Genomic DNA, 24536 nt, shown 5'->3' with positions numbered 1-24536 from the left:
ACGAAAGCTCTATCTCTCCTTGAAAAAACAATATATAGTTTACATGGGTACACTATTCACAGGAAAAGAGAATCATCGCTAAACCGACATACCCCAAAAATGGCAAAATTGCTCTGGGCTTTGAGGTACCAAAAACCGCTGGGATTGAAGGGGTTAATTTTGCTAGCTTTTGTCAACGTTTGTGGTAGTCATTTTCACAAATTGTAATTTAGGTATTAACCCCTTCGAGACCGGGACGTACCTGGTACGGCATGATTACATGGTAGCTGCAGACCGGGATGTCCCAGGTACGTCATCTCAAAAAAACGCCCCCACGTTGCCACAATCGTGGTGATTGCGGGGGCCGTGGTGCTGCTGCTGCTGCCTGCCCAGGTGTCTGCTCAAAATACGTACAAAACGGCAATCGCGGCATTGAAGGGGTTAACGCTGCATTGACACTCTCATGAAGTGAACAGGCAGCTTCAGGCAAGCGTGGGGACCTGACACAACATTCCCCTGCTGCCTGATCGCAGCATTTTAGGGGTTAATACCCAGGGGCGTAACTAGACGCCTCAGGGCCCGGGTGCGAGAATCTGTTAAGGGCCCCGGGCCCCCCACCCCCACCCCCTCACCCCCCCAAAAAAAACCATGATTTTTACCCAACAATTTTTTTTCAACTAATTCAACAAATTCAATTTACATATTGAATCATATCTGTAAAAAAATCAAAGAAAAAGGGGCGCATGTACAAAGGGCATAATCCAGGGGTGTCCAAGTTTTTTCTGCAGTGGGCCACTTCATCAGAATTGTATACGTGCTCGGGCCGCACTCATTTTTCACTGTGACAAAAAATATGGCCTTTAATAAAATATGCAGATTAAAATAAAGTAAAATGACACAAAACCTTTACTCTTCCTCTCACTGATTTCTGGGCCTTGAAAGTTTTGCGACTACAAATTCAGGATTCCCTAGATTTATTCTAGGGATGAACTAAAATGAAAATTCTGGACCAAAACATTCAGGGTTCACTTAGCCAAAACCAAAAATGACCCCCACCTTTAAAAATAATAATAAAAACTCACATGTTTAATAAAAGTAGGTAACACACAATTGGACAAAATTTGCAATATGACTTGGCATGATAGGAGTGTGATTGCTAACAGCAATCACACTCCTATCATACCCAGGCAACCAGTAAATGCTGGTACCTAGGCATGATGGGACTGTGCTCGCTGTGATTGCTGTTAGCAATCACACTCCTATCATGCCAAGTCAGCCAATACACGCTGGTACAGGATGGCTGTAAGTGATGTGCAGACCCCATACTGCTGATAGCATCAATACACAAGGGGGGCAGCTAGCCAGGTTTCAGCATGTACTGGCTGACTTGGCATGATAGGAGTGTGATTGCTAACAGCAATCACAGTCCCATCATGCCTAGGTTCCAGCACTTACACATCCATCCAGTAAATGCTGGAACCTAGGCATTATGGGACTGTGATTGCTGTTAGCAATCACACTCCTATCATGCCAAGTCAGCCAGTACATGCTGGTACAGGGTGGCTGTAAGTGCAGACCCCATACTGCTGGCAGCATCACTACACAAGGGGGGCAGCTGGCCAGGTTTCAGCATGTACTGGCTGACTTGGCATGATAGGAGTGTGATTGCTAACAGCAATCACAGTCCCATCATGCCTAGGTTCCAGCACTTACACATCCATGCTATCACACACACACACACTCATTTATTCATATAATCATTAATTCACAGATTCATTCCCTCAATCACACACACTCATTCAAACACCCTCCCCACCCCCTTACCTGCACTGCAGCTCCCTCGATGCCGCTCACAGACTTCAGCAGGGGGCGCGGCCTCCCTCTGCCTTCTCTGCTAAAGCACAGAGGAAGTAGGATGTCACGTGAACTCCGCTTCCTCTGTGCTGTCCAGAAGACCCTCCCACAAGTAAGTAGCAGGGCTTGAGGTGCGGCTCGTGTAAGATCGGTTGCCCTGGCTGCCGATCTTACGCGGGCCGCACCTCGAGGTCTCGCGGGCCGCATGTTGGACGCCCCTGCCTTATTTAAAAAAAAAAAAAAACGTACAAAAGATTTCGGGCGGCCCCTTGGCTTGGGCCCCCCTGCCGCCGGGGCCCGGTCGCAGTCGCGACCCCGGTAGATCCGCCACTGTTAATACCCGTTTTGTACGGGGCTCTGTTGCTGTGGTTTGCCTGGAAGACCAGCAACAGCAAAAACGAGCCCCCACAAGCCCTTTCATCACTCCTACAGGAGTGATCAAAGAGACTATCCTCCCTGCAATCTCCGGTCTATGAGAGATTGTGTCCCAGCTGCCAGAGGCAGTTTCAGGGACAGAGAGAAAGGGTTATTTGGTCTCCACATGAGTGTGAAGACCAGCTCCCACCCCCTCCCTTGCTCAATTAACCCCTTCAATGCCGCAATTGTGTATGACCCCATCGCAGCAATGCAGGGGTTAATATTAGTCCCCACAAGCTTGTGGGGACTAAATATCACTCAATGCCGTGCTTCAATGGAGCATCAGCATTGAAAGAGTTAAAATAATAATAATAATAATAAAAAATAACAGCACTCACCTGAAAGTCCAGGGTGCTTCCAGGTCAAATGCTGTGAATTTCATAACAGCTGCAAAAACCAATCAAAGTGGGCTCCAATAGGAGTGATCTGATCATTACGGCAGCCCCTGGATGACCCTGCCCTACAAAGATAGAGGAGTAATCTAGGGTAATTATGAAAAAACAATTTAAGTCACTGATTATTGATCGATCTCCCTATTCAATGTCAGGGGCCTAAACTTAGAAGTAATTTGCTAAAAAATATTTTTAAAAGTTTAAAAATTGAAATGCGCATGTTCCAGTTTTGAGAAACATGACTTATCTATGCATGTAGGGTATCGCTGTACTCAGGGGGTGTTACTGAACACAAATCAAGACCTATTTTGTTTTTCCCCCACATATACTCGGAAAAATAATCATGGTGAAACCGCAAAGTGGATGTGAATTTTTTTTTCTTTTTTTTTTTGTTAGACTAAATTTGGAAGGCGTTGCATGGGACAGGTGTGGAATCAGTTGCATGGGACAGGCCAATATGCCCTTAACTAGATTCCCTGAGCCGTCTTGTTTTAGGAAATATATAGTTTTAGGGGGTTAAAATTTATTATGGGATGTCTACATGTCTGAGAAGAGACCTGGACCCAACAAACTCATCTGTGAAAATTCCATGTTTGAAAACTGAAATGCGCATGTTCCAATTTTTAACCCGCAGTGCCAAAGAGACATGCCCTAACCATGCATATGGGGTATTCCTGTACTCAGGGGGTGTTTCTAAATACAAATCACAAGTTGTTTCGGTCATTTTATGTACCCAGGAAAAGAAATACTGAAATACTCTGTTAGCATAGAATGGGTTTGTTAAAAATGAAAAAAAATTTTTACTGCAATGTTTAGGACAGACTGGCACTAAAAAGGTTAAATAAACAGTATTAAAATGCCCCAAGTAAAATACTTTGGGACGTCATCTTCCAAAACATATATACTTTTGTTGAGCAGTTTTTCTTTTTCTGGCCTCTATTGGGGCGCAACACCCAGGATACCACATTTTAAAAAAATCTTGTTTAGAAACAGTGATGCGCGTCATTTATATTTAACCCTATGCCAAAATAAATGAAAATACCAGGCATATGAGGTGTTTCCAAAACAGGACAAAATATGGAGGCTTTTTTCCCATTTGCACTGGTTATATTAAGTTTTTATAGGTGAAACTGTGAAAATATTTCCTTTTTTCCTAATTTCCCCTACATTTTTAGATATTTTTCATACTTAATGGTGGTTTATATATATACAATTATTATTTCAAAAGAAAGCCCTACTCGTGCTGAAAAAAACAATATATGATTGGTGTGGGTGCACTAATTAAGGAGAGAATTTACTGTTGAAGAAAGACATAGTAAAAACACAAAAACTGCTCTGGTCTTTTAGCGCAAACATGGCAACAAAAACCCAGTCCTGAAGGGGTTAATTTACAACTCCTGGTATATGTGACTTCAAAGCACCACCACAATATGTGTTCAGCAACTTCAGTTATACAGTTATACCACCCATGCATAGGTTTGTCGGGTTGTTTGGGGGCTGAAAGGCCACTTTTGGGAGGAGTGCATTTTTCAGTTTAGAATTTTACCATCTGGTCATCATGTCCCCCATGTTTTGTACCAGGCCAATTCAATTTACCTAGACACCCAGAGTATTTCAAATGGAGGTATTTTAACTTTCCATGGACTAATTCTACTACCAGCCTTTGTCAAAGTTTGTGGTAGTCATTGTGTTTTTGTTTCACAAAAATTGTAATACGGGTATGCATTTACTGCCCTTTATATGTCACTGTGTCACAGCCTATGTGTTCAGCAACATCTCTTGTGTACAGTGATACTACCCATGCATGGGTTTGACCTTGTGCTCCCCCACCTTCTGTTTGAGGATGCCCCACAGATGCTTAATAGGGTTTAGGTCTGGAGACATGCTTGTGGGGTCGTTATGTTGGCATACTTCTCTGCAGCACAGTTTTCGAAGGGAGGAAATTTTTCATTTATTTAAAATAATTTAATAAACAGGATGTTAAAAACAAACAGCAGAATTTGAGAAACAGCAAGTTCTACTTACCGAGAGCTTCTTTTCCCCGTCAATCCCTGGTGACACTAAGGATAGACTCCTCCTCCGTACCTGATAGGGCAGGACTCAAAACTTTAAAAGGGCCCTCCCCTCCTACTAACACCAGTGAATACCAAAGACCACACAGGCAAAGCAATCTGATGCAACAAAATTTATTGAAAAGAAGGGAGGGAACAAAAACATGTCACCAGGGATTGACAGGGAAAAGAAGCTCTCGGTAAGTAGAACTTCCTGTTTCCCTGCCATCCCAGGTGACACTAAGGATAGATTTACCAAAGAAGAAGAGTGGGCAAACTAAGGAGACAAAACAGCCTCAAGGACCTTCCGACCGAAAAGAGAGTGCTCTTGAGCCATCTGGTCGAGACGGTAATGCTGCACAAAAGCGTGGAGAGTCCGCCAAGTAGCCGCCTTGCAGATCTGGTCCGGCGAAAGACAACATCTTTCAGCCCAGGAAGTGGAGACTGCCCTAGTAGAGTGGGCACGGATCCCCACAGGAGCAGGTTGGCCGGCTGCAGAATATGCCAAGTTGATGGTTGCAACAATCCACTTAGCGATGGAAGACTTGGAGATACTGATGCCCCTGTTGGGCCCTGAAGAGGCCACGAATAAACGAGAGGACTTACGCAGGGGTAGAGTCCGTTCCAAATAGATGGTGAGGCATCTCTTCAGATCGAGAGTGTGAAGAACTTCTTCTTCAGCCGAGCCAGAAGCAGGAAAAAAGGTAGGCAACACGATCTCCTGGTTCTTGTGGAAAGCCGACTGAACCTTGGGTGCGAACTCTGGCGGCAGAGAGAGAACCACCTTATCCGGGGAAAAACGGAGAAACGGTTCCTTCATAGACAAAGCCTGGAGTTCACAAGTCCGACGAGCGGAAGTAATCGCTACTAAGAAGGTTGTCTTCAGCGATAATAGATACAGAGAAACCGACTGAAGAGGCTCAAAAGGAGGTAATGTGAGTCTTCGAAGGACGAGATTCAGGTCCCACGGAACCATCCTGGTGACCGAATGAGGACGTATCCTGACGATGGCCTTGGCAAAACGTCTGATCACAGGCAGAGATATAAGCTCGAACCCGAGGAGAGCACTGATGGCAGAAATCTGCACCCGGATCGTAGAAGGCTGAAGTCCACAGTCGAATCCTTCCTGGAGGAAATCCAGAACAGAGGCAGAGGAACAGGAAGTTGGCAAAATCCTCTTGGAACAACACCAACTGTGAAATCTCTTCCAGATCTTAATGTATCGCAGAGAGGTAACCTTCTTTCTACTCTGCAGAAGAGTCTCAGCCACACGACAAGAAAAACCTTGAGCTCTCAGCAGTCCGCGTTCAATCTCCAGGCTGTCAGGTGGAACACGGCAGGGTTTGGGTGTAGGAATGGACCCTGATGTAGAAGGTCTTTCCAAGCTGGGAGCTTCAGAGGGGGAGAGAGACCTAGAGCGATCAAGTCGGAATACCAGACTCGCTTCGGCCAGTCTGGTGCTATCAGGATCACGGAGGCGTGGTCCTTCTTGATCTTCTGTAGGACCCTGGAGATTAGGGCAAACGGAGGGAAAACGTATGCGAGACGGAAATTCCATTCCTGTGAGAAGGCATCTATTGCCAAGGGATGATCCTGAGGCCTGAGGGAAAAGAAGACCGGAATCTGAGCATTGTCTCTGGATGCCATCAGGTCGATCTCTGGCAAGCCCCACAGTTGGACGATTAGATTGAAGGCTATCGGATGCAGAGCCCACTCGCCGCTTAGCACAGGAGTTCTGCTCAGGAAATCTGCTTGAGAATTCAAAGTTCCTCTGAGGTGAACGGCGGACAGAGTCATGTGATGGGACCCTGCCCAAAAGGAAATCCTGAGCGATATACGGAGAAGCCGAGGACTTCTTGGGCCCCCTTGTCTGTTGATATAGGCTACCACTGCTTGATTGTCGGAATGAAGCAAAATGTCCTTGCCGGCGAGCAGATGCTCCCAGTGATGCAGAGCTTTTTCTACTGCAAGTAACTCCAGACAGTTCGAGGGAAGAAGTTTCGTAGCTGGAGACCAGAGACCCTGCACAAACAGGTCTTGATACGTAGCTCCCCATCCCTTGACGCTGGCGTCGGTGGTGAGAAGTACCTTGGAGACAAGAGACCATCTTCTCCCTGCGGCAAGGACGTTCTGTTGGAGCCACCAGGAGAGGGAAGCTCTGACCTGCGGAGGAAGACAGACACGCCTGTCCAGAGCCAATGGGTTGTCTTCCAGATGGTTGAGGACAAATCCCTGAAGTATTCTCATGTGGGCCAGAGCCCAGGGCACTGCATAATTTGCGGAGACCATCTTGCCCAGCAGGGACATACATAACCGTAAGGAGCTGCGGTGCGCAGAGCGAATCCTGCGTACTAGGAATCGAATCCCCTCTATTCTGGCAGTCGGAAGGAAAGCTTTCCCGGAGCAGGAATCCAGACGAAGACCCAGGAACACTAGATGTTGAGAGGGAACGGTGCAGGATTTGTCCCAGTTCAGAATCCAGCCGAGATCTTGTAATGTGTTGACCACCGGGGAAAGATGAACTCAAAGAATCTGCGCCGACCGGGCATGGATAAGCCAATCGTCCAGATAAGGAATGACTGAGATTCCCTGGACACGGAGATGGGTCGCCACGACTGCCAAAAGTTTTGTGAAGACTCTTGGTGCTGCCGACAATCCGAATGGAAGGGCTTGAAACTGGAAATGCTGGACAGTTGAACCCCGAGGAATCGCCACTCTCAGGAAACGTTGATGAGACGGATGGATGGGAACGTGGAAATATGCATCCTTTAGGTCTAATGAAGCCATGAAGTCGTTGAGGCATAAGGTGGATCTTACGGTTTCCATCCTGAACCTGATGAACTGGAGGTGACTGTTCAAAAAACGCAAGTCTATGATTAAGCGAAGACCACCCGGTCTCTTGGGGACCAGAAAAAACGGAGAATAAACCCCTTGGCCCAATTCTGGCCAGGGGACAGGAACCAGGACTCTGAGGTCTGACAACTGCTGAATGGTGGATAACAGGACCGCCTTGCCTGGTCTGGAGGAAGGTGGGAGATCAAAAAACGGTCTGAAGGTCTGGTCCGAAATTGAAGTTGATAGTCGTGCGATACAATGGCTCTCACCCAGGGGTCTCGGGTGAGTGAGAACCAACTGTCGGTGAAAAAACGGAGCCTTCCTCCCACCGGAATAGAGGAGGCGTCATGCAGCGTTCTTGGGGTCTTGAAACGCTTTGGGGAAGGCGATCCTGTCAAATCTCCCCCTTCCACGAGGGAATTTGCCTCGAAAGTTTTGTTCTCTAGACGAGGGGTTGAATCTAGAACTATGGCCTCTAGATTGTCCCGGGAAAAAAGGCCGAAAGGACTGCCGTCTTTTCGAAGGAGGCTTTCGTTGAGGCATCCAATGCTTGTCCCCTGTGGTCTTCTCCAAAAGGGACTTCAGCTCTTCCCCAAATAAAGGCTTGCCCTTAAAAGGGATATTAAGAAGCTTGTTCTTAGAGGCATTATCCGCCTTAAGCCACAAGGCTCTTCTAGCTGCCACCGAAAGCGCCGAAGCTCTGGCCGTCATTCTGATGTTTTCAATTGAGGCATCACAGAGAAAATCCACGGCCAATCTCACGGCAGCAACATTCTTGAGGATAGTCTCCCTGGAGGTTTTGGCAGCAATATCCTCCTCGATCTGGGAGAGCCAAATTTTGACAGCTCTGGAAACTGAGGCAGAAGCAATTCCAGGTTTAAAGGTCGCAGCTGAAGCCTCGAAAGATTTCTTAACTGCAGTTTCGGCTTTCTTTTCCATATGGTCAGAAAAATGAGAGCCATCCTCAAGCGGCAGAGTAGTTTTCCTGGAGACCTTCATAACAGCAGTATCCACCAGCGGGGTAGCACAAAAATCAGCAAAGTTCTCATCAAAGGGAAACATGCGTTTAACCCGTCTGGACAGGTTAACCCTCCTTTCCGGGTGGTTCCATTCCTGCTTGATAATGTCAGAAAGCGCAGGATGAACAGGAAACGAGGCAGACTGCTTGGAGAAGCTGGCACCAAAGAAAGAGTCATTTTTCTGGGTGGAGGCCTCCTCCAAATGCATAGCTGACCTCACAGCAGAAATTAAAGTCTCAATTTCCTCCACCGGGAACAAAAAATAACTTTCCTCCCGGATCTCTCCTTCCTCTGAGGAACCTTCCTCTACCTCAGGATAATCAAACTCAGAGTCTGAGAACAAAGGCTGACGCCCCAGGAGAGCAGGGTCTTGTACCGTGGGAAGGTGATGATAGGCAGGAACAGGAACCGTCTGACGGAAGGCAGAGAAGGTAGACAGCATCTCCTCTTTAAGCCAGACCAAAAATTCCCTACCCCCAGACGGCTCAGAATCCGCTACAGATCTCAGGCAAGCGGAGCAGAGTTTCTTCCTTGAATCCTGCAAAGCCTTGTGACACCCGGAGCATTGGGCATGTTTAGACTTCATAACAGCTTTCTTAGGCTTGTCCTCAACAGAGGGCGGCTCAGAATTATCAGGGGCCGACATGATGAAAGATGCAACAGCACCTGACCAAAAGAAAACAGCAGGAACACACACAGCATCCAAATCACTTACCTTCTATATATACAGTGAAAAGGAGCTGAAATTAGGCTGGAATCTGCAACAGCAGAGAGTTTGGCGCCAAAATTTTAAATTCTGACCAAAACGAGGCTTGGAACGCACAACCAGAAGTGCAGAAGCCCGAACCGGAAGACATCAGAAGCCATATTGGCCGAAGCCAGTAAGCCGCAACAGCGGCATCTGGCCGCTGAATAGCCAGACCGGCAGGCGTCCCCGGCTATAGGAGGTGCCGGCAACCCGCCGGCATCTCCGTAAACACGGCCGGTGGAGCTGCTGCGCTAACCGCCAGGACGGCGGCCACGATCACCGCCGGTGCAGCCGAACACCGCCGGGACGACGGCGCCACCGCAGCCGCGAACACCGCCGCAACCGGGACAAGCATTGGGCGACGCAGCACCAGCCATCAGGCTGAGGTGCAAGGTATCCCCCAGGAATGGGGGCTTAGCCCGGGGAAACGGCTCAACCTAGAGCCTAGAAAAATAATAAAAGGTAGACGAGTCCCCTACCTGGTAGGGCAGGAAAAAAACACTGGTGTTAGTAGGAGGGGAGGGCCCTTTTAAAGTTTTGAGTCCTGCCCTATCAGGTACGGAGGAGGAGTCTATCCTTAGTGTCACCTGGGATGGCAGGGAAAAATGCCTTTCTTGTTTTTATTTCCCAAACTGCCCCCCCAGTTATGCACATTTGAGCCCAGGCTTGGCACACTGCCTCCCAGATATGCCTTATACCCCCAGCTATGCCACATAAACCCTGTATGCCTTATGCCCCCCTGATATGCCTTATATCCCCCATATGCCAGTGCCCTCTGATATGCCTTATACCCCAGATATGCCACTCTGCCCACAAATATGCCTTTTACCCCAGATATGCCTTATAGCCCCAGATATGCCTCTCTGCCCCCCTGATGTACCTTATAACCCCCTATATGCCACTGTGCCCCCCTGATATGCCTTAATCCCCCAAATATGCCCCCCCCGTGCTACAGACTCCTTGGTGTGTAGTGGGGGCAGCCGGTGAACGTCTGCACCATGCGCGTAGACAACCTCTGCTAACGGCCGGCACTTTCGCTGGAGCTTCTATGACTATGAGAACCGGAAGGTCATGTGACGCCGGTGCTCCATCACAGAAGCCCCAGCGGAAGTGCTGGCAGTAGTAGAGGATGTCTGTGTGCATCACACAGACACCCACCAGCTGCCAGAGAGGAAGATCCCGGTCCCCTGCAGCGCAGCAGGGGATCCTCCTCTCTGGCAGCCGGTGAACGTTGCGCAACACGCGCAGACACGCTCCCACCGTTCTAGCAGATACTTCCGCAGGGGCTTCTATGGTGGAGCACCGGAAGGTCACGTCACGCTGGTGCTCCATCATAGAAGCTCTGGCGGAAGTGGAGGACAGTAGCGGAGGATGTCTGCACGCATCGCACAGACGCCCGCCAGCTGTCAGAGAGGAGGATTTGGGTCCCCTGCAGCGCGGCAGGGGATCTGGATCTTAGTCTTATTATAAGATATATCTTATAGCGTTATTATATTTTCCTGAGCATTTGCTCCGGAAAAAAACTAGGGATGCACAGAAATGAAAAATCTTGACCGAAACCGAAAATTCAGGATTCACTTGGCTGACCGAACCAAAACCGAAATCTGAGCGACTTGTTCAGGAAGCACCTCACCCAAAGTTTGTCGTTTTAATATTGTGAACCACTGACCAAAAAAGGTCAGTTAACGACCAATAATGTGCCTGAAAAGCCATGGCATTAAATGAGCTTAGAAAGCAATCTTCATTCAATCGGTGGTGCTGCAGTGCTTCAATATTGATGAAATACAGGTCAATGTAGGTCAATGGAGCACAGCTTACTAATCACACAGTGTGATTAGTAAAACATAATTTAAAAAAAGTTTTAAAAAATGCAGTAACATTTAAAAAGAATTCCTCAGTGAAACCATCTAGTTCCAACAAAAAAAAGGTTATATTACTAAAATTGGCTCTGTATCCTGAAAAGAGTTAAAATATCAGCATTTGAAATAGCCTGGGGTGTCTACCTTTATGAGGTAAATTTAATTGGCTAGATGTATATGATGTAAGATGTAAAATGTAAAGATGTATGTCCAAATAGGACATGGGCACAGGTTGCGGCATGGCCACATGACAAATTTAAACAATCTATAATTTATGCGCGTATCCCAAAAGTGAAATTTTAGTCTTCAAAAGACCTGACAAACCTAGGTATTGCTGGGTGGTATCACTTTACTCAAGATGTTGCTGAATACAGAATACAGACAGGAGCTGTAAATTCTGTCAGATATTTTATCACAGAAAACATGTATTTCTATATTCTGTGATTTTACACAAAATGGAGTTAGAGCCATTTTATTTTATTTAATCATATAGTGATTATTTCTTTTTTGTCCTTGTTCCCTCTATAATTGAGAACAAAGGAGTATTCATGTATAATGATGTTTCAGTGTATATATGATACAATTAATGTTATCTTCCATGAGAAAGTTAAGGAGTAGACACTGCATATCTTTAGAAATGTAACTTGGAATGGGGGATACATGGGAAGACTACCAAGACCTGAGTTACTATCTAGGAAGTAACATTTGGCGATTAGGGTGACCAAGGATAAATTCCAAACACATATGTAATGGTTTTAAGTTAATTCTTAGACAAGAGCGTCTCTCACAGGTAAATTAAGAAATTACAATGGTGTAAATATGAGTAGAAATTCTAATTATAATGGGTAAAACCCACCGTTATGATTGGAGAATTCCAATCAAAAGGTGGAGGCTACGATAATGAGCCCCGTCTTTAAAAGCTTATGTCTTTAATAAAAAAGGGAGGGGGAAAAAAAAAAAAAATTCTGGCACCATATTTCACTCTTAGAGTTACTTGGAGTCCTAACCTATATAATTTGTAGAACGTTATATTCTTGCCCACTTAATTTCTTGACAATGAATCTGGATTAATTTCCACAAGGACCAGTTGGACAACAGCAACAAGTGGTGGGAAATATCATTGTTTTATTATTCTGAATAGAGATGAATTTTGTCTTCTTCGTATAGAATTCCCTGTTTCTGGGAAATAGTATATTACATTATTGTATATGACGGCTTGTGAGACTGCAGCTTATAACCCGTGATAATAACAATAATGAAAAGGTATTTTTACCTATAGACGAAGTTTGACATTATTTGCATCTATTAGGAACTTCACTAATACTCTTAGACACAAACAAATTATTTTTAATTTGTCATATTAGTTAAACTAATATTAGAGAGATAGTGATATTTTATTACTGCCCTGATTATTATCAATTTTTGGTTGCTGAGTGGACTGGAAATTGTGTGTTTAAAATGACTCATAAAAACAATTCATATTGATAACTATCGATAATATACTGTATTTGAATTGATTCATTTTTTACATGTTTTAAGAATTTAGCGTTTTATATCATGCACTGTGTGACTCATATATATATTTTATAAATTGTGTTTACAATAAATAATATTTTTATTGACTATCGTGGCGATATCTATCTAATTTGAATTATAATTTTCGGCGATCTGAAAGAATTTAGGATCGGAGATAAAATATAGGGTATCTCCTTAAATTAATATTGTGGATGTGGTACTACAATATTTGGTAGCGTCGTTATTTTGTGTGTGTGACGAAATATTGGTTTTGCCTATTTTGTCTCATTAATATCCCTAACAATTCATACCTACATGTATGAAGAGAAAAAAAAAATAACTACCAAAATTTGACAAAGGCTGGTGGTAGGATAAGTGCATGGAAATAGTTAAAATACTAGGATTTGAAATACCCTTGGGTGTCTAGTTTTAAAAAATAAATGGTTTGATGGGAATACGTTGAATTGGTCTTCAAAGATGTCAAACAGGACATGGGCACAGAATGAACAGATTTGGAAAAAAAATGGTTTGGGAATATAAATATGCTACTTGTACTTACTGCCGTCTAACTTGAAAAAAAAAAAGAAAAACTCAGGAAAAATATAATCTATTGAGCAGGTTTTTTCATTAGCTTCTGAAGATGAGTAAAAGTTTCAAATCAAATTCATAAAAAGTGTTTATTTTGTTCACATGTAAAAAAACAGAGAACAAAATTGTAATTAAAGAAAGCCCTTCTTCCTATTTAAAACAATATATAACTTGTGTACACTAAATGAAAAAAGAAGAAAATGTAAGCAAAACACAAGCACTGCAAAAATGTAAATACAGCCTCAGCTACGAAAGGTAGAAAAAATAAAAAATAAAAGACAGTTTGGCCTTAAATGTGTTAAGTTAGTACAAAATATATCTAAACATTCCCTGTTTTCTCTTTTTTTTTTTTTTTTTTTTTTTAAACACAACTTTGATGATGAGACAGTTCCTTAAACCCTGCTATTTGCATTCATTAATATTAATAATGTTCCAAGTGTTAACCTTTGGAGGAACGAGTATTTTCACTGGGAATCCTGCATCACAAACTGGCAATAGGCAAAGAGCATACTTTAGAAAGAACATGACGTAACTAATCAGAATACAAGTGAGTATGTCTTTAAACACTTTCGGTTTTTGTATATTTATGCATTAACAAGCTAACCCAAAACACATACCTGCTAGAGGGCAGAGCCCAGGTGGAGTATGCAATCTAATGAAAGACAGAAACTCATACTCTGCTTGCTGTAATGTCAAGTGGCTTTGACGTACTGCATGGGTAAGTCCAGACTAAGAAAGAAGAATATATTTATTAGTTCATATATATGTTTAACTATAACCATTATAAGACACAAAATAAAATGTATTATTCATAAAAAATATGAAAGCGTATATAAATCCTTACCTTTCCATGGTGTTCTTTGCACCAATCAGACATACCATCTAGTAATTCATCTGGTTGGTGGATTATGAGATTAGGGCCCTGGCAAAAAAAAAAACCATACGTAAACAAAAGCTTTAAACCAGAAGTTACTGCATTTAAAATACGAGCATAATGTCACATATTCAAGCACATTCTAATAAGAAAAAAAGCGCTTACTTCAGAGATAATGTTCAAATCAGAGTCTGTAATCAGGCAAGCCATTTCAATTATTTGATCCTTTTCAATGTCCAGGCCTGTCATCTACAAGATAAATTTAAGATCTCATGATGATAGAATATACAAAAGGGTTATAATGCACACTTGATATAATCCCACAAAGTATATTTGTCTACAACTATGACACACATTTGGGGCCATCAAGTATTAAACCACTTTAATACATGGAAAAAAAAATAAAAATTTCAGAACTTGTGTAATGCCTTTGATTAACCCTTTCTTATTTATCCCCTGCTAATTTTGTATGTTTGCCCACTGACAAAAACATCATCAGTCATTTTAATGGTAGGTTTATTTGAACAGTGAGAGACATAACAAAAAATCCAGAATAACGCATTTAAAATAAATGAATTTCCATTTTACTCAGTGAAATAAGTATTTGTATACAGGTAACGAGTTGAGATTAGGAGCACTCTCTTAAAGGGACCTTATGAATAACCCATTTGAATACAAGTTCCTGAAACTCAATTCATGTCGCAGAATGCTAAATCTATATCTATCTATCTATCTATCTATATATATATATCTATATATATATATACATATACATACACATACACACACACACACACACATCCCAGAAAAGCTGGCATTTGTATGTAAGTGAGGAAAAATACAGGGAGATTTTCAAAAATATTAAGGTGAATCCCTTTTGACATCATTAGGATTCTCTCTAGTTTAAAGGGATCCCTGGTGTCAAGAGATCTTTCAAAATGGGAAATGCATGTGCTTTGTGCTTGTAAATGTAGGTGATAAAAAGTTGATAGTCGGCTCACCACAAATAGATCCAAATCCTACTTATATGAGGTATTTACAAACCCAAGCGAAATTAATGAATACATTAATTTATTTATACCACTGTGTTTATAATAAAAAAAAAAAGATCGTTACATAAGACATACGTCCATCAAGTTTCCCATATCTGTTAATTTCTTGCTATTGATCCAAAAGAAGGCAAACAACCCAGTTGTGACTAGGGAAAAAAATTCCCTCTGACCTGAGAATGGCAGTCAGATCTCTCCTTGGATCAAGAAGCTGTTTCCTCGTAATTTAACAATTATATCCCTGAATATTATGTTTTTGCAAATATTCACCCAGTTGTTTAAATACTGTACAGACTCTGATAAAACTACCTCTACAGGCAGAGAATTCCACATCCTTATTGTCCTTACTGTAAAAAACCCTTTCCTTTGCCTTAGACAAAATCTAATTTCTACCAGTCTAAATGCGTGACTACATGTCCGATGCATAATCCTATTTATGAATAGATTTCCACACAATGGTTTGTGTTGGCCCTGAATATATTTATATAACACTATCATATCCCCTCTGAGGTGCCGTTTTTCTAAACTAAACTAAACAGATTGAAATTAATTGACCTTTCATAACTAAAGTGTTCCATTGCTTTCATGACTTTCAACGGCTATTGCAAGGTCATTTATAAATATGTTGAATAAAATTGGTCCCAGAACAGAACCCTGAGGGACACCACTTACCACTTTTGTCCTGCTTGAAAATGTACCATTTATAACAACTCTCTGTTCTCTATCACTAAGCCAATGTTCAACCTGTTATGGTTCATTTGTGCACAGTAATGCTGGAACAGGAAAGGTTCCCAAACCCCAAATTGGTAACACAGAGTTGGAAGCATACAGTTGACTAAAATACCTGTATATACTGTAGCATTAAGATTATCCTTCACTGGATCCCAGTGGCCTAGCCCAAACCCTTCCAGAAGTGACTCATCACTCCAGAGATCATTTCCACTGCTTGAGTCCGGTGGAGGCGTGATGATGTACACCACTCCAGCGGACACTTGGCATTGAAAATAAAGTTTGTCCGCTTGTGACTATACTCATTACTTTTTACATTTTCAAACGAGAGAAAAAAGTTACAGCTAAACACGAGCACCGCAAAAATGAGAAAACAGCCTTGGTCACAAACGGTACAAAAAGAAAAAATAGCCTGGTTCTTAAGAGGTTAATAATGCTATAAAGTGCCTCATGGCGCTGAAAGAATGCTCCATCCTGAGATACATTCATGGCCAATTTCACTGCTGCAATAAAGATGTTGATTGCGTCTGCAGGAAACAAAAAGGAACATTCCGTTATCTCACCTTCTTCCGAGAACAAAAACTTTGGATCCTGAAATCCTTTGAATCAGATTAGACCAAGGCAAATTGAGAGGAATCCACAAATACAGGGATTCAAACCAGCAACCTTGTGGATTCTAGGGTAATAACCTTAGTAAACTTGTTTCTTCTGCCTTTTTTTGGCCATGTTATTCCTGTGTGCACGACACAACTGCCCCTCATTGGGGCAATCCAGACCTTGCTTGTGAGTTCATCCCATTGGTAACCTTTTTGAGATATGAAGGTTTGACCTTTGGCTTTGGCCTGTGATTGGTACTGTACAGTGGTTTTTGTCTGGCAGCTTCCTCCTGGCTACGGAGAGCGAGCCCCTACAACAGCATCCTGTCTTTGGACTGATCAACTTGTGAGCGTGACCCCTTCAAGTGCCAAGCTCCTGCCGTGTCCCCAGCCAGTATCACAAGCCTGTATCCTGCCTTTACAAAGCTCCTCACCCCAAGTTTATATCATGCTTGTGCCCAGATTACCTACCTATAGATTGTGCCCAAAAGGAAGACCAGGGCTAAAGCAGAGAGGAGCCCTGAACTGGATCTGTCAGTTTTTCCTTCGGCCATGTTCTAAATCCAAGCCTGCTCCTGCATCGAGACTCCTACCTGATTCATCACCCAACTAAGGTACAAATCTGATTGGGCGATTGTGATCGCTCTTCCAGTCCAATTCATTTAGGAGGATTAGACCTTGTTTTGTGTTGATGGTTTCTTCATTTTTGTTCCAGTTAAGGGTAAGGAGGAGGGTTACCCGTTTTCATGTATAGTTGAAATGTCCCTAACGTATACAGACCTTGAGGTTCCATTCGCAACAAAAAAAGCTTTAAAAAGCAAATTTAGTTTATTATTTACTGAATAAGCTGTACTTATATATACACTGCCCTGCATGTTCTCAGTGTAACCAAATAATTTACTCCACTTCAGTTTTTCTGAAAAACTCAAAACAGGGCTAAGAAGCAGGCATTCTGGCAAAACTGGCCAGTCCAACCAGGGGCTATATGGCCCCACGCTGCACTTAACCTAGAGGGCTTTGCTAGTCCATAGAGATCCAACCTAGAGTACATAAAACAAAAAAATATGAAGTTGGTCCCCCAATGCAGTAGTAACAGCTTGCACTCTTCTGAAACGGCTTTCTGCAAGGTTTTGGAGTGTGTCGAGATTTTTACCCATTTATCCAGTGGAGCATTTATGAGAAAGCCTGGCTCGCAATCTCCATTGCAGTTTATCCCAAAAGTATTAGATGGGGCTGAAGTCAGGGCTCTGTGTAGGCCAGTCAAGCTCATCCACATCAAACCCATCCAACCATACCTTTATGGACCTTCCTTCAAGTACCACTATAGGTACAAAAGTACCGGGACACTCCTTAATTATTGTCAGCATACCAAGACATCTTGGGCAAAGCTATCCTTCCAATTTTGTGAGAAAAGTTTGAGGAAGACCCTTTTCAATTCCAGCATCACTGTACCCCAGTGCACAAAGCAAGGTCCAGCAGACCCTGCACTTAATGTGTAAAAGAAATTCTAAGAAATTTGCAAAAACAGATTTATTTATTTTTTAAACACAACTAAGACTTGATTTTTTTTTTAAAGATGTTTTTATGGTATCAAATGAAAGCCCTCTTTTTTTCAGAAAAAGGATGCATGATTTATGTGGGTACAAACAAGGAAAAGGAGAATCTTAGAAAGTGTGGTATGTGAGGTATTAAAAAAATCCCAGTAGCTGATTACAGGTCTGATATTTGGAGCGCTATATCTTTAAATTTCCACAGTGAAATCACACCATATTGTAAGATATTATAGAGGGGGGGTGACACTACTGCACTTTTAATATATTGGTCCAATGTGGGATTTTTGTAATATATACAGAAATATTAGAAAACGCCATTTGCTGGCAATGGTCTGATATTAACCTTTCATTTGTTTAATAAGATTATATAAATTTGTAAGTAAATATATATACACACACACTGTGTTTGCACGATTATAGACAAGGGTTTTTTCAGAGCAAATTATATTCAAGGTCGTCTTCTAATCATACCTCAAATAGAGGTATTTATGATCCCACGCAGCGCTGCAGAGGACCTGGATCTTGTTCTCTGGCAGCCTCTGCTGCTGCCGGCACTTCTATGACGGAGTGCCAGCATCATATGACCTTCTGGTGCTCCACCATAAAAGCTCCAGCGGTAGTGCCGGCAGCAGCGGAAGTTGTCTGTGTGCATCCCGCAGCCGGTGAACTTTTGCGGGATGCGCACAGACAACCTCCGCTGCTGCCGGCAGCTCCACCAGGGGCTTCTATGGTGGCGCACCGGAAGGTCATGTGATCCCGGCACTCAGGCATAGAAGCCCCGGGCGGAAGTACTGTCCTCCAGCAGTGGAGGTCTACATCGCACAGACCTACACCGGCTGCCCAACTAGACACCAGGGAGTCTGAACACGGGTCACAAGTAAAGGGATGCAATGGTATGTCGGGGGGAAGGGGGGTTCAATGGTTTTCTGGAGGCAGATTTTTTTTTTTTTTGCCACAACTAAGATTTTGATTATTTTTAAAGATGTTTCTATGGTATCAAATGAAAGCCCTATTTGTTCAAAAGAAGGACAGGGGGTTAAAAGGCATATCAGGGAGGCAGAGTGGCATGTAGGGGGTATAAGGCATACCTGGGGGGATGCATGGCAGGGAGGCAGAGTGTCATATATGGGTGTGTAAGGCATACCAGGGAGGCAGAGTGGCATATAGGAGGGTATAAGGCATATCTGGGGGGCAGATGTGCACAACTGGGGGCAGGTTGGCAAATAAAAAAAAATTTCAATCATAGTTTTTATTAAATATGAAAAAAATAGTTTACATGTGAATTAATATTTAATAGTAAAACTTTTTTCCTATGGTGTAGTCTTATAATCAGGCTCTCTTTTTTTCCTAAAGTAATATTCAAATTTGGGGGGGGGGGGTTGTCTTATAATCGAGCAAATATGATATATATATTTGTGAGAACTCTGCGTAATTCAGTCGTTACATCTTTATTATCACATTTGCAGTTCTTATACAAGTAATGCTCATCTGAAACAAAAAGCCTCTGGTCAAGCCATGACTGATTTGAAACTGTCTGATAGCATGACTTCATGACTTGATAAAGGGAGGACTCCCGAAAGCTCGTCTATTATTTTAAATACTGTTAGTCCAATAAAAAAGGTATTACAAGATTCTGCAACATTCTGGTTTTTTGCATTCTTATACACTGGACTAATACGGCTACCCCAAACTACATGACTTCAGTTAAAACACAAGGATGTAAGCAGTAATATAGTTGGCATTGACAAAAACCTAGCTGTACTTCAATTCAGTAAACTTTTTCTGCAGCCATGGAGACTGACCTTGATTTCAGTCGTAATATTGTGCTTGATTTCCCCTTTTTGTTTTAAATGGAATTTCTGCTTTAAACCGTATCATTTAATAAGGTTCTCACTTTTTCTGGTACTTAACGCCCACTATATTTTTCTATGTTGCACTGCAATAAAAAGCATTTCTGACCAGACGTCGCATATATATACTGCTGTAATACGTTGGAAGTATCCTAATATATCAAATTGTAAAAATAACAGTGGGTTTACAAAAACTACCAATCAACAAGTTAGCGGGGCGACCAAGACGTCGTTTAATAAAGTCACACTGCCATTAAATCTTAAAATGACACCTGAATCGCCATCACGGGAATAAAACAAACTATTTGCAATCTAAATGTAACTCAGATTTGGCTCTTTTTCGTAAAGCAAATAATATATACTTCTCATTTGTAAAATACATCCCTTGAGAACACAATTTCGTAGTCTTGACCCTCACCTCAAGGTCTACCCACACCATGCGTTGGCCCTTGCTGTTTGCCATCCTCCAGCGTCTGCACAGTTTGATAGCAGGGAAAAAAGAGCGGGAAGTGGGAATCTGAAACAGTGAACCAAAAGTACGCAAAACCGAACGCGAAAACAGCATTGCCATGTATGTCTTCACCAAGACAACGACGCAATTGTTGCACGTTACAGTATTCAGTGCGTTCCAAGCCTCATTTGCGGTATTAGCGGATATTTGAAGATCCGTTCTTATATTTATTCAGATTGTTTACGTATGAACTTACTTTTCGGAAATCCATGCTCTTAAGGCAATTGGGATGTAATTCTATGCAAAATCACTTGACCCCGCCTCTTTCAAAAAAACCAAGCATGTCGGGTAGCGTGTAGCCGTCAATAGTTTGAACGGGTCGTTGTAGGGCTCAATCCACAACTAAGCGAATACGTGGGAGAGAACGAAGGATACCTCAATGCTTGTACACGGTGCACGCATTAATAGTTTTACGAGTAGGTATTCCTCTGTTGCCGTCCCTAGAAGCATCATTAAAGAAAACACAGTTTGCTCGGATGAAAAACCAGTTGAAAAAAATGACCACAGAAGAGCAGCTGTATAGAGTCATAATTATATAGGTTCATGAATAACATTTGGTTGTAATAATAGTCCTATAGAAGACGTAATATCCAAAGTCCTGGAAATCAGAAATATTGGAGGATTAAAGTGCCAGTATAACGTCACAGGCAGTTTTACTAATTATATATAATCTTACATTTATATAATTTACATTTCAAGAGTCAGTTTTTTTGTGCTATCTTGTTCCTCTTCTCATATATAATATATATGTGTGTATATATATATATATATATATATATATATATAAAGTTTCCACACTTTTATATATGCATTCACTGGCCACTTTATTAGGTACACCTTGCTAATTCATGTGTTGGATCCCCTTTTGCCTGCAGAACTGCCTTTCATTCTTTGAGGCATACTGTCTACAAGCTGCTGGAAACATTCCTTGGAGATTTTGGTCCATATGGACATTATGGCAATTCGTAGTTGCTGCAGATTTGTTGGCTGCACATCCATGTTGCAAACCTTCCGTTCCACCACCTCCCAAAGATACTTTATTGGACTGAGATCTGGTGATGGTAAAGGCCATTGGAGTACAGTGAACTCATGGTCATGTTCAAGAAACCTGTTTGAGATGATGTGAGCTTTGTGACTTGGTGCATAATCCTGCTGGAAGTAGCCATCAGAAGATGGGTACACTGTGGTCAAAAAGTGAGGGGCATGGTCAGCAATTAATTTTTTTTTCAATTCAGATCACTTGTAAGTGACAAGTTTAGGCCACTGACATTGATCAGGGAAGCCAATAAATAATCAGTGACTTAAAATGTCACGGACAAGTGATCAGGTAATAATTATGTATTTTTTGTATTAATACTTTCTTTTCTACAATTACCCTAGATGACTCCTCTCTCTTTCTAAGGCAGGGTCATCCAGGGGCTGCCATAATGATCAGATCACTCCTATCATCATCAGCCGACTTACTAAACTCACAGCATTCGACCTGGAAGCACCCTGGACTTTCAGGTCAGTGCTGATGCTCCATTTGAAACAAACCAAACAAGAAATCTAAACACATAGCAGTGAGACATACCTTTATACTGCAGACTGAGACAAACATAACGGGTGGGGCACACCTATGAATTAAACAGAGCTGAAGCAAAGAGGAGAACTAGAAACAAGGAATGGAAAAACAGAACAGAGCATAAGGAAATCCAGAAATGGATTGAAGCAAAACAGAGACATTGAAGCAAGATTGAGATATGCAGGAGTCATCAAAGGGCTTGTGGGGGCTCGTTTTTGCTGTTGCTGGTCTGCCTGGCAGGTCTTCCAGCAGCAGAGCCCCGTACAAAACGTGAATTAACCCCTAAAATGCCCATAAAATACACATTGCGGCATTGAAGGGTAAACGCTGAACTTTCGCTCTCGTGGAGCGATCAGGCAGCAGGGGAATGTTGTGTCAGGTCCCCACACTTGTGTGGGGACCTAATCAACACTCAACCCCCTTTCCTGAAGCTGCCTGTGGCAGCTGAAAACACTATTGCTGGTTTTCCTGCAATCGCGTTTTCAGCCTACAGAATCACTCCGTGGGATTGATCACAGGCTCGGAGTGGCTGTGCTGGTCTTCCCAGACACCTGGGCAAACAGCAGCGCCCCCCGCGATCACCACGATTGTGGCGATGGGGTGTTTTTAGGGGATGACGTACCTGGTATGTCCCGGTCTGACGGTTACATGTGACCAGGAAGTACCAGGTACATCCTGGTACGGAAGGGGTTAATTAACTTTCTACACGGACAATTTCAATTAACTTAAACACATAGGAACCCTTTAAACGAGCATAGAAGGAGGTTCGTCTACATAACCGAAGAAGTATTATACGAAGAGCGTTGTACATGTTGACGTAGGAGGAAGAACGCACACGTTCGGACTTTCAGCTACGACCACCTCCAACTCTGGATCTATGCTTGGGGTTCCATTTGCTATCACGAAGGAGTGTGAAGCCTGCCGTGGAGAGAAAAGTTTATACGGGAGGCGGAAGACCCTCCCGCTCGTTCATATACGCGATTATATGGGCTTACAATTTTAATATTTTTCTTGACGTATTACACTATTTTATTATTTATATTAACATGTCTGTGCCTGGGATACCATGTGGGTCTTTTTGAGGCTACATCCTGTCGGCAGGGGCGGGCTGGGCAGGGGGGCAATTGCCCCCAGGCCACCCTGAATCTACATTAAATGGCCGCGCGGCCGCCCATTTAAGTGGCCGATTCGGCCACACCAGGGCCGTCTTTAATGCCCGCAGCACCCGCGGTGGGCCGGCCGAACTGGCCGGCACACCGAGATGCCATTGCAGCCGATTTGGCTGCGAGTCTTAAAGCGGCGGTAAGACACGCTGGCCGCTTTAAAATCATTACACTGCCGCACAGTGTCCTGTTCGATGTGACTCCGCCCCCTTGAGAGACACGTCACATTGTCAATGTGATGGGCCACTCAAGGGGGCGGAGTCACACGGAACAGCTCCTCGTGACAGCTAGAGGAGCATGCTGGAGGACAGCAGCAGTGAAGGATGACAGCAAAAACGTAAGTATTAAAAAGAATAAAAAAATTGTTGGGGTAATAGGCAGAAGGGGAGCCATATTCAAAGGGGGGTCTGCATGGGTCAACAATTAAATACAAAATGGGGGTGGCTAGGGGGTATAAGTACACAACAGGGTGGTGGGGGCACCACATAAATCAATACACAAAGGTGGGGGTGGGTGGCTGGGTTCAATATACATGGGTCATTAACAATGCAAAGGGGGGCATCAATACACAAGGGAGGGGGCTGGCTGGGGACATACACATAAATCAATACACAAGGGTGTTGGGACATAATGTACAAAGGGGGCTGGCTGGGTGCACCAAAGGGGGGGGCTGGCTGGGGCATCAATACACAAGGGGGAAAAACAAACAAACAGCAAACCAGTGTGGAAAGCATTTTGGACGTGGGTGTCAGTGTGGCAGAGCCTGTCCTGGTGTGTGTGTGTTTGGATATCGGTGTGGCAGAGCCTGTCCTGGTGTCTGTGTGTTTGGCTGTCTGTGTGTCAGGGCCTGTTGTGTGTGTGTGTGTGTGTGTGTGTCTGGGTGTCGGTGTGGCAGAGCCTGTCCTGTTGTGTGTGTGTTTGGGTGTCGGTGTGCAGAGCCTGTCCTGGTGTGTGTTTGGGTATTGATGTGGCAGAGCCTGTCCTGGCACCTGTGTGTTTGGCTGTCTGTGTGTCAGGGCCTGTTCTGGTGTGTGTGTGTCTGGGTGTCGGTGTGGCAGAGCCTGTCCTGCTGTGTGTGTGTCGGTGTGGCAGAGCCTGTCCTGGTATCTGTGTGGCAGAGCCTGTCCTGGTGTGTGTGTTTGGGTGTCGGTGTGGCAGAGCCTGTACTGGTGTCAGGGCGGGCTGTTTGGGGACAAAATTGGCTCCCGCTGGGCTGTTTGGGGACAAAGTTGGCTCACTCTGGACTGTAATGTTATCTTGATGCTTATCATTTTTGTTACAAAGATTAGCTGTTTTTTAATGTATTAAACATATTTTTTTTTACTCCCAGTCCCATCACATTACATCAATATGCGTTAGAAAATCAGGAAAAGATGGGCATGGATGGTGT

At 43.3% G+C, this 24536-nt stretch overlaps 1 protein-coding gene across 1 annotated transcript in view; it reads right to left on the bottom strand.

Annotated features, from left to right (window-relative positions):
• Positions 1-20371, bottom strand: part of LOC149298090 (oligoribonuclease, mitochondrial-like) — a 41914-nt gene extending 21543 nt beyond the window's left edge. The window contains exons 1-4 of the mRNA XM_089487978.1: positions 20327-20371; positions 14297-14380; positions 14102-14179; positions 13875-13986 (exon numbers count right to left, since the gene is read on the bottom strand). Of these exons, the coding sequence (XP_089344104.1) occupies positions 13875-13986; positions 14102-14179; positions 14297-14380; positions 20327-20371 (319 nt within the window). The remainder of the gene's footprint in view (positions 1-13874; positions 13987-14101; positions 14180-14296; positions 14381-20326) is intronic.
• Between the last annotated feature and the right edge of the window lie 4165 nt (positions 20372-24536).

Source organism: Sceloporus occidentalis, unplaced genomic scaffold, assembly GCF_023333645.1.
Source record: "Sceloporus occidentalis isolate IW3139 unplaced genomic scaffold, rSceOcc1.0.p SCAF_35, whole genome shotgun sequence".
In the NCBI taxonomy this organism is placed as follows: domain Eukaryota; kingdom Metazoa; phylum Chordata; class Lepidosauria; order Squamata; family Phrynosomatidae; genus Sceloporus; species Sceloporus occidentalis.
Note: the sequence above shows the minus strand (reverse complement) of the source record. Positions and strands in the feature narration are given on the sequence as shown.